This window comes from Quercus lobata, chromosome 2 (assembly GCF_001633185.2).
Source record: "Quercus lobata isolate SW786 chromosome 2, ValleyOak3.0 Primary Assembly, whole genome shotgun sequence".
NCBI lineage: Eukaryota > Viridiplantae > Streptophyta > Magnoliopsida > Fagales > Fagaceae > Quercus > Quercus lobata.
In genome coordinates this window covers 36,382,199-36,409,676 of record NC_044905.1, presented here as the reverse complement: position 1 = coordinate 36,409,676, position 27,478 = coordinate 36,382,199, and the positions used below count along the sequence as shown (strand labels likewise).

The following is a 27,478-nucleotide window of genomic DNA, read 5'->3' as shown; positions in this document are numbered from 1 at the left end:
ACCCTATTTAACTAATGCTCTTGTATGGGTGAAGGATATTAGAATTTGAATAAAAATTTATGAGTTGAGAATGTGTTTCCCCTTTGTTTGGTGCTGATGCCAAACGCACTTAGGTACTGATGCCTAAATTTTCTTTGCTTGGTGCTCATTCCAAGCAAACCCCTAGGTGCTAATTCCTATGGTTTTTCCTTTTTCCCTTTGCTCAATTTCCCCCTTTCATCTTCATTTGATATTGTCTGGCATCAATCATGCAGGCTCAAAACACTCAGGAAGAGTCCCAAAGGATGACTGCTGTTAGGAAAGTATACCAAAAAGCTATCGTCACGCCTACTCATCACATTGAACAACTTTGGAAGGACTATGAGAACTTTGAAAATTCTGTTAGCCGCCAACTGGTAACTATTTCTGGATTGCAATTTTAACTTGAACTAGTTGGTATTAAATGTATGTAGTTATTCATATGTTATGCATGTGTATTTTACAATCTAGAAGGGGATATTTTTCTAAAAATTGGCACCTGATGATATAGTATTATGCAGGCCAAAGGACTGTTGTCCGAATATCAACCGAAATATAATAGTGCCAGGGCTGTCTACAGAGAGCGGAAAAAATATGTTGATGAAATTGACTGGAATATGCTTGCTGTACCACCATCTGGTTCTTACAAGGCAAGTTTCTGCTTCGTATGCTGCAATTTATAATTGTTAACCCACAGATGGTTTTAGTAGTAGTTGGTTTTTGTTATTCAGACACAATAATGGTGCATGTGCGGCCCTTGATTTTCAAAGGAAGCAAACAATCTGAAACCAAACTTTTCTTTTCTTCAACAAGCTATATAGTCTTTGAATTTTTGCTTGACTTGTTTGAACAAGTGTCTAAGAAAACATGCTGCAAGGATTTGCCTCGATATTCTAAGGCAAGATGTTTATACGCTTTTCAGTCTTAAGGAAGAGGTCAATGTGCCTGTTCTTATTCATAAGGAAAAAAAAAAAAAAAAACGTGGCAAACATGCCTGCATTGGTTTGCGGAAAGTGAAACAAATTGCACCACTTTTAGCTGTGTTCCAAGCCCATGATACATGTTTACTTGATTTATAGTATCATTTGAATGGAAATGAAGCCCTTTATAACCTCATCTCATTTGTAGATGAGAAGTTTTTATTCCGTATAACAGGTTGTCTGCATCTCATTTGCAGATAAGAAGTTTTTATTCCATATAACAGGTTATCTGCATCTCATTGGCATATTAGAAGTTTTTATTCCATGTAACATTTTATGTTTTCAGTTATATTTGTTATGGAAATTTGTTATTCGTTTTTACTTACAGGAAGAACTGCAATGGATGGCATGGAAACGGCTGTTAGCTTTTGAGAAGTAAGAAGCAGGGCCACAATGTCCTTTTGTTTCAGCAGCATGCATCTAGATTTCAACTTAGACATAATTGTTATTATAGATGTTCACTTATACTTCTCTATGTTGTAATGGAAGATTTATATCACTTGGGCTTTATTTAAGTTGTTGAGGGTTCAGATTTTGCAAATAAAAGAAACTTTTTCTGTAAGACATACCATATTTTTAGTGGTGTTGAAATTATTAAATGGAAGTTTTTGTTCTTGGAAATTATGTGACAAAGTTATCAAATGTGGCAAGTTTTTCAAACTTTATTCTTCTGGATAAGGAAAGTCTGTATATTTTTTTTTTTCTTAACTTTATATATAAAAAATGTCTCTATATACTCATAACCATTTTACTGCCATGAACTTTAATGCAAAAAAATTGGCAAACATTAGAGAAAAGGCGCACTTTGGCAGATACTGATTATTGGTCTTAAATGGCAATCTGTTGGGTGTTATATCGCAGATCTTCATCTCTGAAACTGGGCTAGAATTTCTTGTTTGCTTTATGGATGTTGATCTTGCTGGAACTTTCATTGAAGATTTATATATTGATCTATTTATGTGTTGCATTCCAGAGGAAACCCACAAAGGATAGACAGTGCGTCCTCCAACAAGCGAATTATATTCACTTATGAACAGGTAGGAAAAAATTTGTTTGGTATAAAGTGTCTCCATTATAACATATGAATTGAAGTATCTGTCTTTGTTGGAAATCTACCTACCTTACATGCTCAAATCTTCTTAATTTTCCAAGATGTCATTTGTTTTTTAGTCTTTTAAACATACCTATTGTAAGTGGTGGATAAGTTGCTACCTGAGTCAACTGCAACCTGTTGAGCATTGCTAGTCACTGCAGTTACTGAGGTGTTGCTTGCGATCTGTCTACAAGTCTCATATATTAATTGTAGTTTTCTTCTCATGTAGTTATGAGACAAATATCTATGAATATTCTGTGTAAAGAATTATATTCTATGCCAATTTTATCTATGATATACCTTATTATGTGTGGTCCATCTAAGATAAATGTGGGTAGCTGAAAACTAGTACACATGTATCTCTCTCATATATATGTGTGTGTGTGTGTTGTTACAACTTATTCTGGATCTCAGAAAGAACAAGTAAAAGGAAAAGAAATAGTAAATATGTCTACGATAGTACCTAATTTCATTAGTAGTTTCACAATTTTTCTTTACATTCTGAAGTAACTGAGAATCCTTAATTTTTTCCCTGGTTGGTAGGTAGTTCAGGATGACTGAGGGAAAGTTTGAAGAAACAATTTTAAGAGAATACTATATTTTTCAAAGTCAATCTTTCATAAGATTATGTGCGTGTATTGTTATAACTTATTCTGGATCTCAGAAAGAATAAGTAAAAGGAAAAGAAAATTTAAATATGTCTACAATAGGTACCAATTTCATATGCAGTTTTACAATTTTGCTTTACATTCTGATGTAACTGAGTATCCTTAATTTTTTTTCCTGGTTAGGAGGTAGTTCAGGATGACACAAAGAAAATGTGAAGAAACTTTTTGAAGAGGATACATTTTTTTCAAAGTCAAATAAAATAAAAGATGGAAAAAAAAGTAAAAAAAATTGCAACTAATATATCAGTTCTCTAGGTCAAAACATTCTTCAACTGTTTAACCAAAACATTATTGGACTGGCTGTCAGCCTTGAGGGATCTTTATTTATTTTCTATTGCTGATTTATTAGATTTATGCAATTTTTGTTACTTTGTTTACCCTAGTATACTTGGGTGACACCTTTTTCTGATATATGTATATTTCTATTAATTATAATAAAAAAGCTGTTTAATCAACTTGCTTTTCTAAGATACTAGCTGCTTGCTAAATTATATCGAGCTTTCAAAGTCTTCCTCGATCTATGAGAGCCACCAATGAGATGTGATGAATCGAAGAAATTGCCAAGAAGCAAGATAGAGAGAATACTCTTCTATTCAAAATCAATCTTTCATAACTTGAAGGCCCAAATAGGACTCATCCCATAATCTGCTTAATTCTTTAAAGGGAATGTTTGAAACGGACAAAGAGTAGAGGAGAATCAGGAGGCTAGAGGGAAAGGTGGTCGGAATATACTAAAATTTAGCACATTCTGGTCATCTTCCCTTCTCCCCTCCTCTCCTATTCCCCCCATCCATCCAAACATAGGGTATGATACCTGCTGGTTGCCAAATTATATTGCACTTTCAAAGTTGTCCTAGATCTATGAGAGCCATCAAGTGTTGCAATCTCTATTGTTGATTTTGTTGATTCCCTTTCCTTTTGTATAAGATGATGATTATGTAATTCTTTAGGAGTACATTGTGCACTCATTCAAGGTGCAAGAAGTACCTCCTCTATTTCAAAAAAAAAAAAAAATGCTTACTACTTATAGAAAAAAAGAAGAAGAATCAATGAGATGTGATCTATGATTGGACTACTCATATGGCACATAGTGTTTGATTACCTCTCTTGATTTGTGCGGGTTCCAAAAGGAACCTCTTAGTTTTTGTTTTCCTTAAATGTGTTATTGCCTTCACTACTCTTTGTTCATTCAGTTTTGTTATATTTGCTCATTGCATTGTGCTGGAATTCCAGTGTCTGATGTATCTATACCATTATCCTGATATATGGTATGACTATGCTACATGGCATGCAAAAACTGGTTCAATAGATGCTGCAGTCAAAGTATTTCAGCGAGCTTTGAAGGCTCTTCCTGGTAATTTGCTTCTCATTTTTGTGTCCTTCACTTAAATAAGATTTATGATTATTCTGTTAATTATAAAAAAAGATTTATAGTTATTCTTTAGTAACTCTCACGGCTGTCTCTTCTTATCTTGCTGTACATGGCTGGACTCTTATCAAATAGGTGTCTAGTAGTTTGATGTGAATCTTGATTTTAGGGCAGCTTTTTTGCCTTTACTTTGTATCTGGCATGGCCTGTATCATTTCTTGCTTTCTTTTGCTCCTTTTTATTTTTCTCATTTGCTTTTTCTTCCTTAATATGTATGGTCAGACTCAGAAATGCTGAGGTATGCCTATGCAGAGCTGGAGGAATCTCGTGGAGCAATTCAGGTAAGTAGGACCTGACATGTTTTCTACATGCTTAAGTCCTTGGGTCTTAGTATTTGAACTTTGCTTCTGCTTTATTGTAGTCTGCAAAGAAAATATATGAGAGCCTTCTAGGGGATGGGGTTAACACAACAGCACTTGCTCATATACAAGTAAGTAACTTTGAATTGTTTAGTAGACATTTTTTTTTCTTCAGAGTAAGTTGTATGTTTGACAGTTGTAATGAGAGATGGAAATGTTTCTCTCGCATGTCTCAATGAGAGAGGTTTAGACTAAATGAAAAATAGAATCTTTGGAAGTCTCATGATATTTAATTCTGAAAGTCATGGAGTGAGTCTGCATTCTGGTAAGTAGGAACTTCCAACTACAAATTCTTTAAGGTCCATAGCCTAGTTCTGCCCCAAGGGTCAGTCCAAGCCAAGGCTTTGGACATTTCATGATAGTTTAGTCTAAATTGGGTCAAATATGCAAAGTTTTTGTTTGTACATGCTTGTTCCTGCATGTATGTCAGTGTTGTGTTTAGAAATTTTGATTTTGGTTGCCAATGAATGGCATAGAAAAGTGGTGAATCCACTGTTATCATTTATGCAAGCATAAATATATACCATGGATGACAGCAGATGCTAAATCTCTACTAGGTACTGTTGGAAATCCTGAATATATCGGTCTGTGTTTGCTCACATTACTCTCAAAGCATAATATTAAATGGTGTCACATTAAAATTTAGATATTTGATGGCATGCATATTCCACAGCTTGTCAATATACTTTTCCCATGATGGATATCATTTTTGTTTTTCATGCTGCAGTTTATTCGCTTTTTAAGGAGAACTGAGGGTGTTGAAGCAGCTCGCAAGTACTTTTTAGATGCTCGAAAATCCCCAAACTGCACGTACCATGTTTATGTCGCTTATGCAATGATGGCCTTTTGTCTTGACAAAGATCCAAAGGTCCTTTTTTCTTTTTTAGTTTTAATCTTCATGTCATATTGATATGATGGGGTTATGTCTTCTACAAAAGCACTGCATTACTTATCATGATTATTTCTTTACTCCCTCCATCCCATGTTAGTCCTGTTTAGGAAACCCAACTTTGGAGCCTCATTTAATGCATTATCTTTAATAAAAAGATACAAGTTCCCAAAACCACCCTCCTTAATTTAAATTCTGGTGAAGGGGAGTATTGACTTTTTAAATAAAGTAAATGGTAAGTTAGGGAATTTATTTATTGACTTTTCAAATAGGACTCCATTTTAGGACATGCTAAAATGGAGTAAAGGACTAACAGTTTGGAATGGAATGGGTATATTAGTGTGTTTTTGGAAAGCCCAAAAAAGCCAGCTTTTTGGCCTTTTTGAACTTATTTTGGTGGGTCCCACACCATAAAAAGAAAAAATCCCCTTCTTTTCTACAGTAAGTGTATCCACACACTCTGAATTGAAAAAAATGGCCACTTTCTGCCTACTGATTGTTGTAACTTGTATGTTGGTGTTGACCAGACATTGTGAAAGCTATCTTGTTCCAATAATATAGTGGTGAAAAAGCTAGATGAATTAAAATAGTTTGGGATGATATTTGCTATTAAGGGCTTTCCTCTGCCCTTTGTCTCCTCCCCCCCTCTTTAGTGGGATGCACCTACCTAAACATATTCCTACCTTCTGGGTTTCAGAAACTAATTGACATAGATTTGGTACTTTCTGATGGTCTGTTGTGTTATGTTGGCTTAAGAGTAAATATTTATAAGCCATCATTTTTTTTTTTCCGCATCCTGCAGGTTGCACACAATGTTTTTGAAGCAGGATTGAAACGGTTTATGCATGAGCCTGTATACATTCTTGAGTGAGTTCATCTATCTCGTAATCAGAAATTATGCATGTTACAGAGCTTTGATGATGGACAAATGGGATACACTACTACCATTTAGTAAAATCATTTTGTCTTATTGGTAATTCAGCTTATAATTATCAATTATTAATGTCCTTGATGTCACAGATATGCAGATTTTTTGACACGCTTGAATGATGATAGAAATATCCGGGCCTTATTTGAGCGGGCACTAAGTTCACTGCCACCAGAGGAATCTGTTGAGGTAGACCCCTAATACACACACCCATGAGCATGCATATATTCTTGTATTATTTCCAGTTCCTAATGATTTATCTCTTAACTAGCAAGTTTATTTGACCTTATGACATATGGCTTATGTTGTTCCCTGTACTTAAGGTTTTTTAAGGATTTTATGGAGATAAGAAGAAAACATATCAATTCATCGAGGAAAGATGCTTAAATATTTGAATGGTCAAAGTCAAAGTCCAATATAAATTTAGTGGCAGTACAAGGCATTTTAATCTTGAACAGGCACAAACTTCACATGCCTGAATATTCGTTACCCTTTTTTGTGTTTGGCATGTTGGATCTTTTTTATTTTCTTGGAAAATGCTACAGACAACTGGTGGTACATATTTTGAGGAATGAAAGGACTAAATATGCGAAAGGAATTTGATTTTCAGTTAAAAGGCTATGGATTCTGAGAATGAGTTTGAAAAGACTGAAAAAGTTAGGCTAAAACTCATTTTACACTCTCTAAGTGAGGTAATTTAATTTTGGTCTTTAAAGTCCCAGTTTTGTCTTGTTTGTCCGCAAAGTTTGTATTTATTGTTAATATGGTCCTTCCATCTACTACTGTTAGTAGGATTGCTGTTAAGGCTCTACAAATAGTCATTTAATTTTTTTTTTCCCCAAATTTTAATACTGACGAAGGTAACCAAAATTTCTTTATTGGGTATTGGTAGATTTTTGGCAAAGAGTCCCTCAAGCCTAGTTTTTGGTATTTCTGTAATGGGTTTTTCATATTGGTACTGACAGAGAATCAGAAGTTACTATGACTTGGGATTTAAAACCCAGGGAAAGTTTGACTGATTATAATTTAGAAAGATTTCTGATCAAAATGGTGACCAACCCGACTGGTGGTGATTGGATTGGTTGGTTTTCCATTATTACTATTTTTCCTTTTTGCCCCCTTCGTTTTTCTTTCGGGATTTTGAATATTGGTTTGTGTGGGTTTGGTGGGTGAGGATGGCCTTGGACAGCATTGGGTTGCTGGAATTTGCACCAATTCCATGGTAGTCAAGGGCGAGCTAGGCACTTGCCTAGGTGCTTGGGCTAGGCGAGGCGCCACTAAGGCACCTCTAAGGCTCTAAGGCTAGGTGCATGCCTTTAGAGCCTAGGCGAGCAAGGTGACCGCCTTAAACCATGAAAAAGGTGCTAAGGTAAGAGCCTCCGTTGTTGTTGTTGGGTTTAAATTTTTTTAATTTTTATAGAAGGTTGTTGTAATAACTATTAATTAGATTATTAATTTACAAAAGCTTGTTATAAAACCTATTTTTAGATTGATTAATTTACATAAGCTTGTTTTTAGATTTAGTGTTAGATTAATTTATTTATAAAAGCTTGTTATAAAATCTATTTTTAGAATAGTTATTAGAGTCTAAACCATATTAAGCCTATTTTGAAATCAATTAATAGTTCTAATTTCATGCAATACATTATAAAAAAAACTTGATTATAATTTATAATATTTCAGTACATTAGGTACAAATGATTTAAGTTTTGTATGTATAATAATTATATTTAGAATTTGGCGCCTTGCTATAATTGGGCTAGCGCCTTTTTATTTTTTCACGCGATAGAAGGCTTTGGCTCCTTAATGTCGCCTTTTGCCTTTGACTACCTTGGCCACCAGATCTATTGTCTTCTCTCTGCCACTGCTGCTGCTCTTCTTCTTCTTCTCAAATTTTTTTGAAGTGTTGTGGAATTACATGTGATTTTGTTGGTGCAAATTGGTTTCTGATTTAGTTGTTAGATGCATATGTGATTTCTCAGCTCTATGGTGGAATTTCAATCTTGAGATCCTAGGAACAATGATAGTGTCATGTGGAATCTTTGGTTTGAAAGAAACCAATGAGCCTTTGAGGGTATCAAGCATCCTGCTTATGTCATCAAAGCATATTTTGCAGACACTGTTTGATTGGATGCATGCCCTAGGTGGCATTCCTTCTGTCTATTGTTGATTTTATTGATTCACTACTGTATTCTATGTAATATGTATTGGGCAAGTACACACACCTAGTCTGTCCCTTTTTTTTTCCTTGTATATATGTGTGTGTGTGTGCGTGCGCGCGCATAAAATGATAGTGTCAAGCAGTCCAACTCAATGAACAATATCCAGAGCAAAATGAAAAAAGAACTCATAAAATAAATTGACCCCAGAATTGAAAATTACTATAAAAAAACCCATTAAAACAGTGACCGATTCTTCCATTCTGAGTCATTACATAGAACCCAGATTAGAAACAAAAAGAAAATGTGAAATTCAAACCAAGTGCATAATGAAAGTCCTGAAAGCCTCTTTAACCCATTAGTGCTGTCACTGAATTGTAGCTGCGAACTAAACTCCTCAAAGTTGAGGAAGGAGATTGTGGCAAGAGCAAAGGAAATTGGGCTGGCAGAAAAAGGGAAAAAGAGAGGAGAGAGGTATTGAAGAAAAGAAGATGCTGGTGGTAAGGGATGAAGGGGCGGAGAGAGAGAGAGAGAGAGAGAGAGAGAGAGAGAGAGAGAGAGAGAGAGAGTTACATTTGATTTTGTAATAGAAAAAAAATCTTAAATCCTATTTTTTATTAGAAAAAAATTTAGTATTTTTTCCCAGTATTAAAAATAGACAAAAACTATGCTGTTTTTGAAGCGTTTAACGGAAATATTTTAATGGCATGGGATGGAAGGATCACGTTGACAACAAATACAAATTTTGAGGATGAAATTGAAATTTTAAGAACCAAAATGATAACTACCCCAAACTTACCAATGCCTTTGAATCCTTTCAAATAGTCCTCATATTAATTCTTGATGTGAAATTTTCACTTCCTTAAAATTTCTCTCTTGCTTTATATATTTGATTTTAATAACTGCAATGTTTGAAAGTATTAACAAATAAAAAAAAATAATGATTTCGCTTTTATATAAAAAAAAATAATGATGGGAATCTCAAAGCATAATGTATGTATGATGTGTTCGCTGTAGCAAAAACGCATTGTGTTGATGTATTTAAATGCAAATTCAGCCAAAAAAAATAAATGCTGTAAATTTGTTTAAAGGTGTTCTAAATTATTTTGAGGCTTATGATTGAATGTTTGAAAACTTGTAAGACTATGGGAGTTCTTATATATTTTGTATTCTGCTATATTCTACCACTTACTCATTTTATATTTATTTGCTTCAAGGCATCATCTTGTTCATATCCAATCTTTTCATTGCTTGAGAGATTTTATGTGGTTTTTGTGTATACTCATTTGCAGGTCTGGAAACGATTCACCCATTTTGAGCAAACTTATGGAGATCTGGCTAGCATGTTGAAGGTAGTTGTTATTAAATTTAAATTTTCATGAAGATGAATATTCTTGTCCTCTTCTATGCATCATACTCTTTCATTTCCTTTGGAGTCGAGAGTTTCTATACTTGTATTTTATGTATTTGTTATTATTATTATTATTATTATCGTCATTACCATCATTTTTTTTGTTATTATTAATAATAACAAAACCATGTCAACTGTTTTGCACCTTAATCTTTAGGAATTATTTAAACAAATGTTTTTGCATGGGTTTGTTATACATTATTAGGTACAGGAAGGTGCTATACCGTATTTTAATTGACTGCAGTTCTTTTTTAGTTTTGTGCTACTTAAGTTGAGGTTGGAACCAGTGTCCAATCTCAAATTCTGTTGGAGCAATGTGCATTAAATTTGGAGATTCATCTGTTTGATTTTATTGTTACACTTCTGATAACCTAGACCAAAGCATACTCTTCCAGCCAGAATATACTTCATGGAATTTCATTTATTAATACAAATTTCAGAAATTAGAATTGAGAGCATCATTGCAGGATAATATTGTTGAAAGAATTTTCCAGCAGTAATCTCCTACAGCCACAAACATGAGAAGATATGTTCTTTATCTTGACAGTATATTGAATAGTTTTAACTTATAATGAAATAGGAACTTAATTATTTCTCTTTGCTAGTGATTGTAAGTGTGATGGTATGTTATTAGAAAGTGTTTTTTTCCTTTAAAAATATAATAATTTTGGAAACTTTGGCTTCTAATTTATGTTGTTTGCATTATATTTTTCTGTAGTTTCTTTGATTTAGGCTTGCATGCTTTATAGGAGACCATTTTGTCATTGTAACCCAGTGAAGAAAAATGATCACATGCCATAGTTTTATTTTGCACGCTTTTCTAAAAAACCTAAGTATTGGTTCTTTTTCTGTAATTTTAATGGTTTGTAAGCTTCTAATGTTGAAGGTAGAGTGTGGAGGTAAGTGTTAAGTGATTCTTTGGATATCTTTCTGAATTGTGAGCGTCATTGAATTTCACTGACTAAATATTTGTTGACTGTTTAACATCATATAGGTCGAACAAAGAAGGAAAGAAGCTCTTTCTAGAACAGGGGAAGAGGGACCGTCAGCTTTAGAGGGATCATTGCAAGATGTTGTATCACGTTATACTTTCATGGATCTATGGCCATGCTCTTCAAATGACTTGGATCATTTGGCACGGCAAGAGGTATATTCATTTAGAATATTTTGTTGTCATTATGCTTTTTATTTTTTATTTAGGTAATAGAACTTTTATTGAAAAAATGAACATCGTGTTCATGATGATGAACACTTTGGACATGAAGAGAATACAAAAAGCTCAAAGCTAACAGATTGTCGAAAGCAGAAATCGAAATACATTGTGTAAGACCCCAAATACGAGCCCATTGAAATGAAGTACCAAAAAGAAGATCTTTTAAAAGATCTAAAGATCTCTCATTATCTTCAATGATACTAAGTTCCTGCCAAACTAACCACAGTAGGCAACCTGTTATCATATTCCAGATAGTTGACAGGTGCTTCCCAAACCAATTGTCCCAAGCAAAAAAAGAAGATATAACCATCTTTGGCATCACCCAATGGACTCCAAACACATGACAAACTTCTCACCATAAAGCATAAGCCAACTTATAGTGAAGTAAGAGATGCTCCACAGTTTCCCCATCACGCTACACCGCCACATGCAACACCAATTAACTAGGGACTGTCCTCTCTTAACAAGATAATCAATGGTAAATATCCCATCCTTGATTGCTGTCCATAAAAAGAATGACACCCTTTTAGGTACCTTTACACACCAAATGCTTTTCTAAGGAAAAACAATAGGAAGATTACCAAACAACCAATTATAAAAGAAGCACACATCAAGCACACCATTTAGAGTCAACTTCCAAGATAGCTTATCCTCCCCCTCACCTCTCGGCATACAGGAGTAAAGAAGCTCAAAAAAAAAAAAAAAAAAATCAATGGCCTCCAACTCCCAATCACGAGGAACTCTTCGGAATTGTAAATTCCAACTCCTTTCTCCCGCTTTGGAGGCAAAAACAATCAAGTAAAAAATCCAAGCTTCTTTGGATCGAGAATAGGCATTCAGATTTGGGTAAAGATTCTGTAGAGGTGTATGTCCACTGCATGAGTCATGGCAAGAACAAATCCGGTGGCCCTCCCCTACATCATACACTATCTGTACAAAAAATCTCGCTTCCCCTGTGCTAATACCCTTCCACAAGATCAGTGGCTGTACAAGTGGAGGGTTGGGATGTAATTCATATAACTATATAAAGAAAGAGAAATCCTCTAGAAGGGGGGACACACAAAAAATTTGAAAGAGAAATATACCCTATGCATCTATACTCTGTACAGGGCCGGTTTAACAACTTTGGGGGCCTTAGGCGAAAATTTTAAGTGGGGCATTTTTTATATTTAAATATTAATCAAATTTTAAGTATAGAATAATACAACCTAGTTCTTGCAATTTTTCTAAAACCGTGACCACTTTAAAGTCTAAACTTGTAGAAATAAAAATTAATTTATTACATGATTCAATAAATTAATGTCACTATAATACAAATGAGTTGATATGATACACATCAAATTATTAATTGGTATGATAATTTATAATAATTGATAAAGTAAGAAAACGTGCTGTCCTATGACTGTGGGCTGTGCAGCCTGTGCAGTGTGCATCGTGCAACTGTGCAGCCTGTGCTGCTGTGCAGTGTGCAACTGTGCAGAAAACATGCTGTCTAGCCTGTCCTATGTGCAAAAAACGTGATGTCCTATGACTCCTATCAATCAATCATGCAGTGAAATAGACCTAAAAAAAAAAATTAAATTGAATAAATAGCAGACTCCTCATCTTAATTTTCGGAAAGATAGAGAGGGGGAGAAGATTACCTCTAGAATGCCCACGGCTCACGCTGCCCCTTTTCAATTTTGAATTTACTGTGAATTGAAGGGAATCAACAAAGAAAGATTTCAAGCTAGACTTGAGTTTACAGAAAAAGATCAAGAATCAAGATGAAGAAAAGAAAGGTAAGAACATAGATGGAGACGCAGAGAGATAGGGAGATGAGAGATTTTTCTTTTGTTTTTGAAATTTATAATCTCTATGTGCGCACCCCAAACGAGCTTAAAAGGTCTGGTTTCCTCTTGGGCTCACAATATATTTATAATGTGGGCTTTGGATTTCCTACTCTGGGTGATTCTAACCTAGAGACCCAGCAATATCTCTCCAACCTTTGTATCTTTGGATGAGATCTTACACCTCTAGTACACCAACCTCCTCTAGTCACTCCATATTTCCTTGCTATATCTTAAAGCCATAATTGGTTACTTTCCTTCCCAAAGCACCACAACCACTTTCCAAGCAAAGCTTGGTTAAACAACCCAATCCTTCGGATTCCTAACCCACCTACCTCCACTGGCATACAAACATCTTCCCAAGCCACTAAAGGATATTTGAAAACTTTCTCAGAAGCCTCCCAAAGAAAATTCCTCTAAATCATTTCTAATCTACCAGCCATAGCTTGAGGGATAGTGAACAAGGATAGAAAATAGGTAGGAAGGCTCAATAGAGTACTTTTTAAAAGATCAAGTCTACTGCCCTTTGACAAATAAAGACATTTCCAACCTTACAGTCTCCTCTCCATCTTCTCTATAATAGGATTCCAAATTGATGAATCCTTATAATGGGCTCCAAGAGGCATACCCAAATAAATCATAGGCAAGCTACCCACCTTACAACATAGAACATGAGCCAAAACATTCAGATTCCTTAACTCACCTATTGGAACAATCTCACTCTTCCCAACATTGACTTTTAAGCCTGTAATAGCTTCAGAGAAAATCAACACCGTCCGTATGTATAAAAGTTGTTCCCTAGAAGCATCACAAAATAAAGATAGTGTCATCAGCAAAAAGAAGGTAAGGAATATTTATACCCCCTTGCACTCTTCCTGCTTGAAAACCACAAAGAAAATCACCCTCTTCCATTCTCTTCAACAACTTGCTCAACACCTCCATAACCAAAAGGAATAAGAGTGGAGACAAGGGATTCCCTTGACAGAGAGTACGAGAACTACCAAAAAAAGTTGGCAAGGAAACCATTAAAAAGAACAGAAAACCAAACTGTAGTAATACATGCCTTCATCCATCTCCCCCACTTTACCCCCAAACCCATCCTCTCCATAAGATAAAATAAGGCATTCCAGTTCACATGATCGTAAGTCTTCTCAATATCCAACTTAACAATCACACCAGGGACACCGCTCTTCATTCTACTGTCTAAGCATTCATTTGCAATCAGAACTGAACCAAGAATTTGTCTCCCTCCAACAAAAGAATTCTGAAAATCAAAAATGAGTTTATCTAGAACTCTTTGAAGTCTATGTGCCAACACCTTAGACAAAAGTTTATATAGACTACTCACAAGACTAATAGGGCAAAAGTCTTTAATATTGATAGCATTAGCCTTCTTGGGAATCAAACTTAGAAAAGCGGCATTGAGAGATTTTTCAAAAACACATTGTCTATGGAAATCCGCAAAAAAAGCCAGGACATCCCCTTCCAACACACTCCAACATTTTTGGAAAAATGCCATAGTAGATCCATCAGGACTAGGGGCCTTGTCACCCTCAGCTTCCTTAAGAGCCTCAAGAATCTCCTCCTCAAACTCCTCCATAAAAAGCCTCTCAGTCTCATCTAAACTGGCAAAATCTAAGCCATCAATAGTAGGCCTCCAATATTCCTGCTCCTGATACAACTTCTTATAAAAATCCGCCACCTAATCCGGGATATTCGCATCATCCTCATAAAGAGTGCTCTCTACCTCCACACCCCTAATATGATTAGTTCACCTATGAGAATTAGCAAGTCTACTTATCAAAAAAGAATTAGCAAGTCTATGGAAAAACCAAGTATTATTATCCCCTTCTTTATTGAACGGAGCCTTTGTTTTCTGCCCCCAAGAAATCTCTTCCTAAGAAGCCAAAAAATCAATATCAGATTTAACCACAACCCTTCTATCTCTATCCTCCTGGCTCAAAAGCTGCATCCCTTCTTTCACATCAAGATCTAAAAGCTTAGTCAACAGGCATTTTTTTCCTAAAAGACATCCTCAAAAACATGCTTGTTCCAATATTTCAAATCCCCTTTCAAAGCCTTCAACTTACAGGCTAAGACATAACTAGGGGGCCCCATAAATTGATAACCATTCAACCAAAGACGAACCTTCTCCACAAAACCCTCCACTTTTAGCCACATTTTCAAATTTAAAGGCACTTTTCCCCCTCGCCATGCCTCCTGCCTCCAAAAGAAGAGGACAATGATTTGATACCACCCGAGGGAGTATCCTTTGGGTTAAATCTAAGAAATGTTCCTCCCAGCCCACTAACACCAACACTCTATCAATTCTGGACATGGAAGAATTGTTAGAATCACGAAACCAAGTATACTCACCTCCCACCAGAGGTAAATCCACCATAAGATGCTTCTCAATAAAATCTGAGAATTTAAACATGGCTGGATTGAATGAAGTACACCCAACTCTCTCTGCCGGATACCTGATAATGTTAAAATCACCAAACAAACACCAAGCCAAAGTCCACCATGATCTCATACTATCAAGCTCCACCCACATTGAATCGCTAAGGCTATCATCATTTGGTCCATACACCCCTGAGCAGACCCATTCAAAGCCATTTACCATACCCTTCAACAAAACAGAAACCGAAAAACTATCAACCACACATTCAACTTTCTCAAAAATCCTTTTGTCCCACATCATCAGTACATCCCTAGCCGTGTGAATGGCATCCAAGACTATCCAGTCTACATAAGGGCTGCCCCATAGACTTTTGACAATGGTAGAACTAGTATTGTCTAGTTTGGTTTCTTGAAGACAAATAGCATCACACTTCCACTCCTTAAGTAAATTCCTCTCAACATCCCTCTTATGAGGGTTGTTCAAATCCCTCATATTTCATGACAAAAGTTTCAAAGTCAGGGACAAACAGCTGTACCCAGTCCAGAGGATTTCACACTACCTCTAGTATTCCTAGCAGAATGTCCATCATAATTAATAGTGGAAACCAAATTTCTCAATTCCTGCAACCCTTTTTTATTTGAATTACCTACCCCATGTGTGCTAACAGCAGCAGCTTGTTTTTCCCAAACACTCGAGTTTTTGAAAGAAGGCAATGCACTGATTCTCACAGCAAGCAACAGGAAACCCCACATATGAACCAAAACCTTTGATCATTGTTCTCACCCATTCTGAAGGCTCCAGCTCATCCTCTGAAGAAAACCCATCAATAACACTCACCTCAGTACCAAAATCTGAACCTCCATTAGGATCCCACAAAGCCAAAGGTGCAACATCCAAAGAACAAGTTTCCTCACCATTATCTGTCAACCAAGGATCTTCCCAAAATTGCTTAGGAACAGCAGCATTGTTTGAGTTAAAATTCAACTCAGACGGAGGAGAGAAGCGATTTGGACCCAAAAATTGTTGCTGCTGGAGCATTTCAGATAACTCCAAGACTGGGAAAGACAATGGAAGACCCACAATTTGATGGAATGATCACAGAACCACCATCGGAGACACCATGGCACTTAGACCAGCCTTGGAAGTCAGACCCACATCAACGCCAGGGCTCGGTGACACTTCCAGCTGCTTCTCTGCTTTGTGGATGCCTGATTCGGATAGACCAACAAAATCAGCCTCAGAAGTGAGTCCCACACTGACGCCGGGGCTTGGAAGCACTACCTCCAGCCTTGCGTCAGCGTCGTGGGGGCCCGAGCCTTCACCAACCTCCCAAGCCGAGCCATTGAACCCACACACCCTTCATGCTGATTAACATGGCCAGCAATTTTAGGGAACTTTTTCTCATCAATTCCTAAATTCATGTGATTGCTAACGGATTTTTCAAATCCACCACCACCTCTTTCCCTGGCCTAGAAACTTTTTTCCCCAAAAAAAACTTGCGTAGTCTCACTTCAAGTGAAGCCCAACCACCATTCTTGACTTCCTCTAGAACCTGAAGACAACCACTTCTTGCACCATTGTGATACTCATAGAGATTTCCACAAACAAACCAACCCAAAATCAATCTAACTGGTTATCTCCAAGATTTTTGAATTCTCACGCATTCTTTTGAAAAAATGTTGTTTGCTAAAATTTCAACTAGATAATTCTGCTAAACAAACAATGATCCATCCGAAACCCAATCTTCCCACCTGAATAGAGCCATGGTACTTACCCCATGAATAGTGTAGGAATCTATTCTACCACCAACAAAAACTAAAGAAAAAACCTTAGAATCAATACAAAAGAAGACAGAGTTCCTCTCTATCTCCCTCGTTTGAGGGTTAGGCTTGGGTTGAGAGGATGGAGGAGAGGGAAGCTGAATCAGATTATTTTGTGGGGGAGGCTTGCTTTGTGGAGGAAGGAGAGCTGTGGATAGCGGTATTGAAACTGGAGCAGGATGGGGTTGTTGGAGAGCCTGACCAAAATGATTAGGCCAGTAGAAAGGCTGTGTGGTAAGATGTCATGATGTGGGAAGAAGGGTGGTTGTGTTGGGTAGGGTAGAAAGTGGGGGGGACCAAAGGGTAAAGGGGGTGGAAAGGAATGGAAAGGTAGAATGGCTCAAGGTTTTTTTTTTGTTTTTGTTTTGTTTTTGTTTTTGTTTTTGTTTTAGTGTAAAAAGAAAAGAAAAGAAAACCATGGTGTCTGATACATTTCATTTGTAATGCCTGTTGGGTGAGGTCCCCTGAGAATAGATACTTGTGTATATGTAAAGGAAGAACAGGAAAAAGAAAATGAAATACCCAATGTGGAGCTAACAATATACTGGTAAATCTTGTTTTCTTGGGCAGAAAAGGATGAAATATTTCACACTTCACCCTTTTGGGCCTAACATATGTGACACCTAGGCACCTTGCACCCACATTTCCGTAAATGAACTGAGTTTTTCTTTAACAGTTTCGGCTTGGCTCAAAATAGAGCTTGTTTATGTTTGTTTGAAAATGAGCCAAGCTCGATCCTTATTATAAGACTTAGTAAATGAGCCAAGTTTAAAAAATTATTCTATTCATGCTAGACTAGTAAACATAGGGCTCAAGAATAAGGAATCCAAATCTTAGCTTTATGTGAGCTGGCTCAAGACTAGTAAACATAGGGCTCAAGAATAAGGAATTCAAATCTTAGCTTTATGTGAGCTGGCTGAGATAATATTTTAAAATATCTGAATATTTAGGGTCTGTTTGGATGAAAAAAAAAATGATCACTCATCACTCATCATTTAAATATCATTATTCATCACTCATCACTCAATAACTCATCACTTATTACTGAAAATACCCCAACTTTCTAAGGTGGCATGTTTGGCACTTGTTTCCAACTTCTAATAACTCAAAAAATTTTACTTTTTGTGGGACCCGCAGATTGACTTGGTGCAGCTTTTACTTCTTATTTATTTATTTATTTATTTTTCCTTCAACCCCCAATACCCAAACTCACCAAACCCAAATTGGTCTCAAACCTAGAAAATTCATTAGCATCCTCGACAACCAAATTCTCCAGCTTCATCAACAAACCCAAAAAAGGAGAGGGTTGGAAAGAATGAGATGAATCGTTGCCCCAATCATTCTTTGGGTCTCTCTCCATCTGGGTTTTGTTTCCCAACAACACCACCAAACCAAACCCATCTCTGATCTGAGACCACCCACTAGAACACCCAGTTGAAGAAATCACTCAGATCGGTGTGCTTAGAAGCTAGATCAAAGACATGCAAGACCGATTCCACCCCTCTTCTCCGCAACTTTCCTCTCTTTCATTTCTTACTTCTGGGTTTTGTTTGTGTTTGGAGAAGAAATTTTTAGATTTATTGTGTGGATGAACATGTTTGTGTTTGTGAGTTAGTGTGTATGATCGGTATCATGTGTTTATGGGTTTGATTTTCTGGGTTTGAGAAATTGGTACCTATGTTTTTTTTTTTTTTTGGGATAAAGTTACCCATGTGTTTCTATGAAGAAGAAAAGAAAGAAAAAGAATGAAGAAGAAGAAAGAAAATGGCTGTTGGAGTGAGCCTGTGAAGAAGAAAGAAAGAAAGAAAAAGAAGGAAGAAGAAAAAAAAGAAAGAAAAAAGCTGTTGAGTGAGTCTGTGAAGAAGAAAGGAGAGAAAAAGTAAGGAGGAGGGAAAAAAAAAAAAAAAAAAAGTAAGGACGTGACTTCTCTGACTGTGGGTCCCAGAAATGTGTTTATTTACAAAAATGCAATCAGAACTCAGTTTCCATAATTTGAAAACACCCAAAAGTTGTTTTCAGTTTTGCTAACTCATTACTCAAAAATCAGAGAATTGAGTGATGGAAACAAAAACTGAAAACAAATCCAAACACACCCTTCTGCCATGGGACCTACCAATTTTGAGTTATGGGTGATGAAAATAGAGTGATAGGTGATGGAAAACATGAAATCCGAATAGTCCCTTAGTCATGATTTGCTTTCTATGCATACAAATTGTGTGACACCCCAGATTTTGATTGGATATTAATTGAATGTGTGTTGTCTGGATGTGTTTTGAGTCCCACGTGCCCATAACTGGGTGGATCTGGGCTTTAAACAATTATAAGGAGCCTCAAATGTGACTAGACTAGTCCTTTTGGGGTAGCGCAGACCACACGTGTTTTTCCTTGGGTTGTTACATTGTGGTTCTTATTTACCCTTCCTTATTGACATCTTTTACATATTTCGTGTTTGGACTTAATGTAGTTCCAACGATGGCCTCTCTAATAGTCCTTGGACTGTCCAAAACTCACCAACACACAATTCAAATCTTTGAAACAATCCGAACTGGCCTTTCAAAGAGGGCCTTCTCCAAAACTAGTGTACTAAGGCCTGACACCCAAGCACCCCACTGGATTTTCACCAGACTCTACTTTGCCTAGAAATTCCAGTTCATCACTCTAAGCGCCGACCTTGTCTGTGAGTACATTTGGTTTAGTCTAATTGATGGCGGTGGAAATGACGACTTTGTGTCAGCCCAACACAGTGTCGTATCTCTCAAAATCAAAGCTGGCTTGGCTGTTTCTTTATTTTAATTTTATTTGAAATATAATATAATTGTTTATTTGAAATATAATATAATTGTTTTATTTTGATTATTGAGATCTTGAATGGCAAAGCTTCGTTAATTGTAAGACTTTGGATGTTTTTATTATGTTCTTGGAACCTTGTCTGAGCAACTTGAATGGCTTTATATGTACATAGGAATAGGATCAGTTACACCTGGTCTAAACCTTTGTTAGTATTACACCACTAAATAACTTTTTATTGATTAATATTTTGATAATATTACCTTTGGATTACATGTCTCTTTGTTGTTAACATGTACAACAAATTTAGTTTTAATTGGGTGTTATTTACTCTGTGATTCATAAACTCATATTTTGTCTATAATTTTAAGTACAAAAACTTAAAATTTAAACATTTTATAGATGAAATAATTATTGATCTATATTCATTTTGATATTTTGCAATTTGGGGTATAAGGAGACCTGTAATCCAATATATATACCCAACAACCAAGTCTTAGTCCCAAAATTTTGGAATCGGCTATTTATAATAAAGTGATTAAATTTTACTCTTGATATCTATCTTTTTTTTTTTTTTTTTTTTTTGGATAAGTAAATTTTACTCTTGATATCTACCTCAATCCTCTTTTTTCTAGGCTTGGACTGCCTATAAAAAAAAAATGACACTAAGCACAGACACAGTTGCATTTGTAATCCAATATATATCGTTTCATACATGGAGAATTATCATGAGTTATGGAACAATTAGTATGGTCGGTATGCAGGGAGAGTAATTTGGTTGGTTATGGGCTGAGCTTGGGCTTTGTATGAGCTTGAGCTTGGGTTGATTAGTGAAGCAAGTCAAGCCAAGCTGAGCTGAAGTTGGTTGAAGTTTTAACAAGCCATATTTTAAACATATATGGTGAGCTTGAGTCAACTGCAAGCCGAGTTTGAACATCCCATTAGTCTTGTTAAGCTTAGTTCAATCATTCAATACTTGGCTTGGCATGGCATGGTCATAACCGTAAGTCTCAACCATGGTTAATGTTATCTTGTCACTTTCATGAATACAGTAACTATGGGCTGCTGTAAGTTCCCTTTTTTAATTAGGAAAAAAAAAAAAGACACAAAAGAAGAAGAACAGTTATTTCTATTAATCTTGTCTCCGTGGTGATTGTAGTAGGTCTCCATGGGACTAGGGAGTCACGTGGGTTGGAGTGAAAAAGGTGAATTGGAAAATGGAAAGTTCTTGGAAAGTACAAATGCCTTATGATGCTTGCTTATTTACAAAATGACCAATCTGATTCATTTTATTAGGACTTTTTTTTTGGAGAAACATTTTATTTGGACTTTTTAAAAATGCACTATATATAATTTATTTATTTATAGCATTATTTATATTTATTATAATATATATGCATCTAGTGTGTAACCCCAGAATGGTGCACCGGCACACACCGATACCGGAATATTCCGTTCCCATGGCCAATCCAAAACGGTCTCCGGAACGGAATTCAAAACTTTGCTGTTAAGTACTAGGATTACACTGATAAGAAAGGGACTACGAGCTGAAATATATAGTCACTTTTTACTACTTGAAGACATTGCTTACAAATAAATAGAGTCTCTTGAGTATCCGATGATTTTATGTTGACAGTTGTGTTTTAGAAATAATAAGTTATCTTTTATGTCGAAAGGAGCAATTCTTGTTTTCGTAATAATATGTATTATCTTGGGGGCAATACATTCATCATTGCGGCACAAATGGATACACATTTTTATTCAAACTGTATAGACTCTATTGTTACTGCAAATAATTTTTTTAACTGTTGTTTTTATATGTTTGTGCTTGATTCTAACTATTTTCACTTATTTCAGTGGCTTGCTAAAAATATTAACAAGAAAATCGAGAAGTCAGCTCTACCTAGTGGACCTGGGTCTGTAGGTACTCTTTTTGTATATATGTACTGTTATCATTTATTCCTATAGTCGTTTTATTTATGCTTTTAGATATTACTTGCCACCCTGCCCTTTGTGCAGATAAAGTTTCTACGGGCCTGATGAGCAATTCAAATGTGTCTGCAAAGGTTGTTTATCCTGATATTTCTAAGATGGTGATTTATGACCCAAGGCAAAAATCTGGTATGTGATTCTTGTTCATGATTCTCACACACACACACACACACATTTTTTACATTATATATATATATATATATATATAGACACACACACACATATTTTACATTTTATTATTTTCTATTTAGAAGTTTATGGGTATGATGATGTGGCAAGTTTTGAAAGAGTAGGAGACAATATGGGGAGAATACACCAATTAATTAATTAGTATATACTTTTAAATAAGGTTTATAGTTGACCCCAAAATTTTGGAACTAAGTGTGTGTTTGGATACCGCTAATTTTGTTGAAAATTGAAATCTGAAAATAATAAAAAATCATTTTCTGATTACTGTTCACTTTTAAAATTACTGTTCACATGCCTATTTGCACTGTTCATGGGATAGGCGCTGGTTTTAAAAAAAAAAAAACTACTGAAACGCGGACGCGCAAACCAAACAAACACTAAAGCTTAGTTGTTCTTGTTATTTTAGAAATAGTTTATCTTTGAAAAAAATAAATAAAATGCATCAAAATGTTAAAAAAAAACATGTATAAGTAATTTAAAAGCACCAAAAATTTGAGGCTAAGGCTTGATTGTTGTTATTTTAGAAAGAATTTATGTTTGAAAAAAATAAATAACATGCATAAAAAGTACTTAAAAAACCTTCTCCCCTCTCCCTGTGTATGTATGTTAAAAATACTTAGTATTCAAAAAAAAAAAAAAAAATTGAATAAATAATTTAAAAGAAACAATAGATAGCAAAGAAAAAATAATATTTTTGAATGGAAAAAAAAGAGACAAATGGTTGCTTTTTGTTTTGTTTTGTTTTGTGGGGGGAGGGTCTGTAGCAGACTTAGAACAATGATCTGGAAACTCTATCCTGAGCTCAATTTGAATTGGGTGTGCTTATGGGGTGGTTGTTGTAGATTGATGCTTGTTGGTGGTTGAGATGAGAAAGCGCGACTGAGAGAAAGGGTGGCTGGGCTTCTTTTGACTTGGATTCTTTGATTTTTTACATATATTTAAGCCATTGACATGTCCTGCTTATGTATTGAGTGTGTCCAAAATTATGTCTCTATTTTTGGATACATATCAAACAGGCATCATATTGGCCATATCTGTTTGTGATGTGTGTCAAACACTGATACCCTAGGGGTTTTGAGTTTTCATTGCTTCATAGCCTGAGATAGATGAAACATGGAACTGATTAGGATATCTTGTAGAAATACATCGATTTTTGGACTTTGGAGTTTCTACCTAACATTCTAATGGATTTATTTTATCTTATTATTTTATTTAAAATTTAGAAATATATTAATATTTAAGTGGCTTTAATTTATTCAATAATGCTTATATATGATAAAAAGAAACTAATGGGGTTTCACCCCATTAACGTTGATGGTGGTTTACTGGTTTTCATGTATGCTGGTGAGTTTACTTGTATATCAAAATTCTTCTAATATATTTTGTAAATAAAATAGTAGACATCTTTTAAATTTGTACGACTTAGTGAAGCCAAATGGCTTATTTTTTTACTTGGAGCTGAAGGATGGATAAAAGTGCAGAATACACACACACACACACACATATGTGGACATCAGTGACGATTCTTCCAATTTGATTGGTATCTTTATATCTCTAGAATAAATATGGCACTTCCATCCCCATAAGAATGGGTGGAGGGTGAGTTTATGGATTCAAGAATCAAAACCCATGGGTGCTTGTGTAACTGTCAATTTAAAAAAAAAAAAGATATGACAGATTGCCTGCCATTACAGCCATCTAAATGGTGTGACACTGCTGAAACTGAAAAAGGAACTCATGCGTTTGATCAGAAATTTGTTGTTGAAAGCCTTTGGAGAGGTTGGATGATAATTTCATGGTGTTCTTTGAAGACATCAGCCCCCTTATCGTTGTGCTTTTTTCTTTTTATTAACTAAAAACTAAAGGAAAGGGGAAAAGAGATTGACCTGGTCACGTAGTCACTAATAAGGAAAGTATCATGAACATTAAAAATTTTGTTTTCATGGCAATCATAGTTTTTTAGAGTGTAATATTATACTTATTGCATCATATAGATACACTACTTAGTGGCTGATCTTTTTTGACTGTAGGGATGGAAATTCTTCCAAGCACTACAGCATCTAGCAACTTATCGAACCCAATTGTTTCAATAGTGGGAGGTGGAACAACAAATGCGTTTGATGAAATACTAAAAGCAACACCACCTGCATTGGTAGCATTTTTAGCAAGCTTGCCTGCTGTTGAGGGTAATTTTTCAACTATTAAACTTTGAATTGTCAATAAGAACAACTGCTTTGATTGTTCATACCAGAGTGAAACATCATGTCCTATGATAGAGGAGCTTCCTTTGTTGTCCTTTTATGCTTCATTTATACGCCAACCTTGCCTCTTTATTTATACTAATTGTATAGTGAATTAAAATCCTTCTTATGCAAAAACTAGGGTTCTTCATACTGGATATACACAATTTTAATTGATGCTAATGAGGGTGTATTATCGATTCATGGCCACTAATCACTTGCACTACTGCTGAATGAAATTACTTTCTTTGAGAATTTTCAGGTCCAGCTCCGGATGTGGATATTGTATTATCAATTTGTTTGCAGAGTGATATACCGGCAGGGTATACTGGAAAATCAGGGGCTTCCCTGGCACAGTTGTCAGGAGGTCCTGCTCCTAGTTTAAGTGATGTCTCTGGTTCAAGCAAGGCCCATCCCATCCTGAGTGGTTCATCCTTCAAACCAACTAGAGACAGACAATCCGGGAAAAGGAAAGATCTGGACAGTATGTTTAATCTCCCTTCTTTGTCACTATATTCATGCTGTTCTACGCTAATATGAGTCATTTAAGATCATTGTACATGCATCTAAGCCACACCCCTTCTGAAAAGTTCTTGTATGTTCATAGTCCAAAATCTAGATAATTTTTTATTTAAAAAAATACTACTCAAAGATATTCAGAAGTGTGACTTGCAACAAGTTAGAATCGATTTAACTAGGATGCTTTGATGCAGTGCCTAATGCTATACCACATTTATGGTTTGGCATAATTTTGGCCACCGGCACCTGATTTGCTATTTATCCTGTGTATAAATTTCTGTGGTAGTAGTCTACCTGTTGAACATGGTTAGACAAGGTCCTTTAAAAAAAAAAATTGTTTTCCCCATGCTAACCAGAGGCAGACAAGGTCATTGTTGGATAGGTAAAAGTATATTCTTAATTTCTAAGGTCACGGATGGACCATGTTTGAACCTTGGTTTGTTATTTGTGATTAGGTCCCAAGTCTGGGGCCAAGTTTGCTGTAGTTTAACTCATGTTCAAAAGATTTATGCCTCCCTGATGCACAACCCTACGTGATTTTATCCATCTGACTTGAGTTCCTAAATATATGACTCAATCAACTCAGCCTTGTACCTAATTAAATCGGGGTTTGCTATGAATCCTCATCGACTCATTGGTGTTCTCACTCATCTGTAATATACGTTCCTCTCTCTCTCTCTCTTTTAATATTCCGAGTTATATTTATTTCAATTATGCCCATTTTACCCCTACATGATTTTATCCATCTGACTTGAGTTCCTAAATATATGACTCAATCAACTCAGCCTTGTACCTAATTAAATCGGGGTTTGCTATGAATCCTCATCAACTCATTGGTGTTCTCACTCATCTGTAATATACGTTCCTCTCTCTCTCTTAATATTCCGAGTTATATTTATTTCAGTTATGCCCATTTTATGAATGTTACATTCTAATAACTCTAAATTTTGTACCTTAGAACATAGCTGTTCTTTAGACTCTTATAAAATTTTCATTTCTTAAGACTTTCAATGCACTTGTCTGTCTTAATATCTATATATCTATCTATGAGCCACAACCTCAATCTACCCATGACCTCCTTCTATTCTTTCTTTATTGAAAAGTTACAGACTTGCATGATCGTCCATCACCCACAATTTTTAATGTCTCTGTATTTATTTCTATTTTTAATATTTTTACTGAAGTTCGATTCCATGCACTCAGTTCTAGTTCTATTTAAACCTAAAATCTCCAAATTTTAGAGTATCACTCAGAATTTCAACTTGGAGTTAGTCTTTCTAGTCTCATCAATTAACAGTTTACACCATACATCTGTAAGAAGCATACATCCTACAATCTATCTTAAGATAAGAACTTACTATTGATCCTTGTTCTAAACCTAACGTGATAATGGACAATTGTGATAACTCCATAAGTATTCATGTTAGTTACAGCTTCGACAATTCCACCCCCCAAGTCTTTTTCTCTCTCTTTCAAAATCTATCACATTAGGTGCCTTATCATATGCTCTCTATGTTGAAAAAAAAAAAAAACCATATTGGAGGCCTTTCTCCATTAAATTTAATGGTTGACCTTCTTGCTATAGTACCAAAATGATTCTCTGATGTATTTGAGTTCCTAACTGTGCAAAATATTTTACTAATACTACCATGCGAACACTGATAGGGCAAGAGGATGATGAAACTGTTACCGTCCAAAGCCAGCCACTACCTAGAGATGTTTTCAGGATACGACAGATCCAGAAAGCTCGAGCAGGGACCACTTCACAGACAGGATCAGCTTCATATGGAAGTGCACTTTCAGGAGATCTATCTGGTAGCACTGGCTGAAGCGTTTTCCCATCTCTTTCTTTTTCAAATTTTCCCATTTTTTTTGTATTAATTTTCTCCCCCAATTTTTTTATTTTTTAGATCTTAGATGTAAATTATTCTTTAGTTATTCAATAACTTGTTTTTGCTTTCTTACACATGTATGAGTTATTTTCCTATCATTCATGTAAACCAATTTCTCATCTTATTCACAAGTTCAATTTAGAAAAGTAAAATATAAAAAATAAATACATTTGTCTTTATTCAATCAAGCCCTGGTTATTCCTATGTATAATTTTGCGAGCTGAAGTGTTATTAGAAGCAGGCAGGCATGAAAGTTGAGACGGTTGTTGTTGTGTATTTTTTGTCCCACTGATTGGATTCTTCTGTATGTTTGGTTATGTGTGTTTACAATTTCTTTAGTTTGGGTGCTAGAGGTTTAAAAAAAAAGGTAGTATGCTATGAACAATTTTGACATTTTGCACAATTATAATTTGTCATGTTTATGTACTCACTTAAACTGGCGATGGGATTTACCCCATGAATTATGCACTTGGAATATTTCATTTTATTTGTAAACAAGTTGAGTAACAATAATTTGGTATTGTTCCAATTTTGTTGGATTTCCACAATCCAGTGTAAACTTTGTTGATACATATTTGCCGGTACCAAAGTTAACTTCGGTTAGAATAAAATCTACAAGTTGGAACTGAAGGAAAACACTGCACCCCTCAATATAGAAT

The 27,478-nt window shown here is 35.5% G+C and overlaps 1 protein-coding gene across 1 annotated transcript in view; it reads left to right on the top strand.

Annotated features, from left to right (window-relative positions):
- The window catches only part of LOC115975472 (cleavage stimulation factor subunit 77-like), a 33,665-nt gene extending 6,851 nt beyond the window's left edge, over positions 1 to 26,814 (top strand). Inside the window, exons 7-23 of the mRNA XM_031096256.1 lie at positions 255 to 395; positions 540 to 668; positions 1,327 to 1,373; positions 1,972 to 2,035; positions 3,993 to 4,113; positions 4,411 to 4,469; positions 4,550 to 4,618; positions 5,275 to 5,415; positions 6,239 to 6,303; positions 6,457 to 6,553; positions 9,816 to 9,875; positions 10,929 to 11,081; positions 21,845 to 21,911; positions 22,007 to 22,108; positions 24,199 to 24,354; positions 24,671 to 24,892; positions 26,593 to 26,814. Coding sequence (XP_030952116.1) covers positions 255 to 395; positions 540 to 668; positions 1,327 to 1,373; positions 1,972 to 2,035; positions 3,993 to 4,113; positions 4,411 to 4,469; positions 4,550 to 4,618; positions 5,275 to 5,415; positions 6,239 to 6,303; positions 6,457 to 6,553; positions 9,816 to 9,875; positions 10,929 to 11,081; positions 21,845 to 21,911; positions 22,007 to 22,108; positions 24,199 to 24,354; positions 24,671 to 24,892; positions 26,593 to 26,756 — 1,857 coding nt within the window. The 3' untranslated portion in view covers positions 26,757 to 26,814. The remainder of the gene's footprint in view (positions 1 to 254; positions 396 to 539; positions 669 to 1,326; positions 1,374 to 1,971; positions 2,036 to 3,992; positions 4,114 to 4,410; positions 4,470 to 4,549; positions 4,619 to 5,274; positions 5,416 to 6,238; positions 6,304 to 6,456; positions 6,554 to 9,815; positions 9,876 to 10,928; positions 11,082 to 21,844; positions 21,912 to 22,006; positions 22,109 to 24,198; positions 24,355 to 24,670; positions 24,893 to 26,592) is intronic.
- The last annotated feature ends 664 nt before the right edge of the window (positions 26,815 to 27,478 follow it).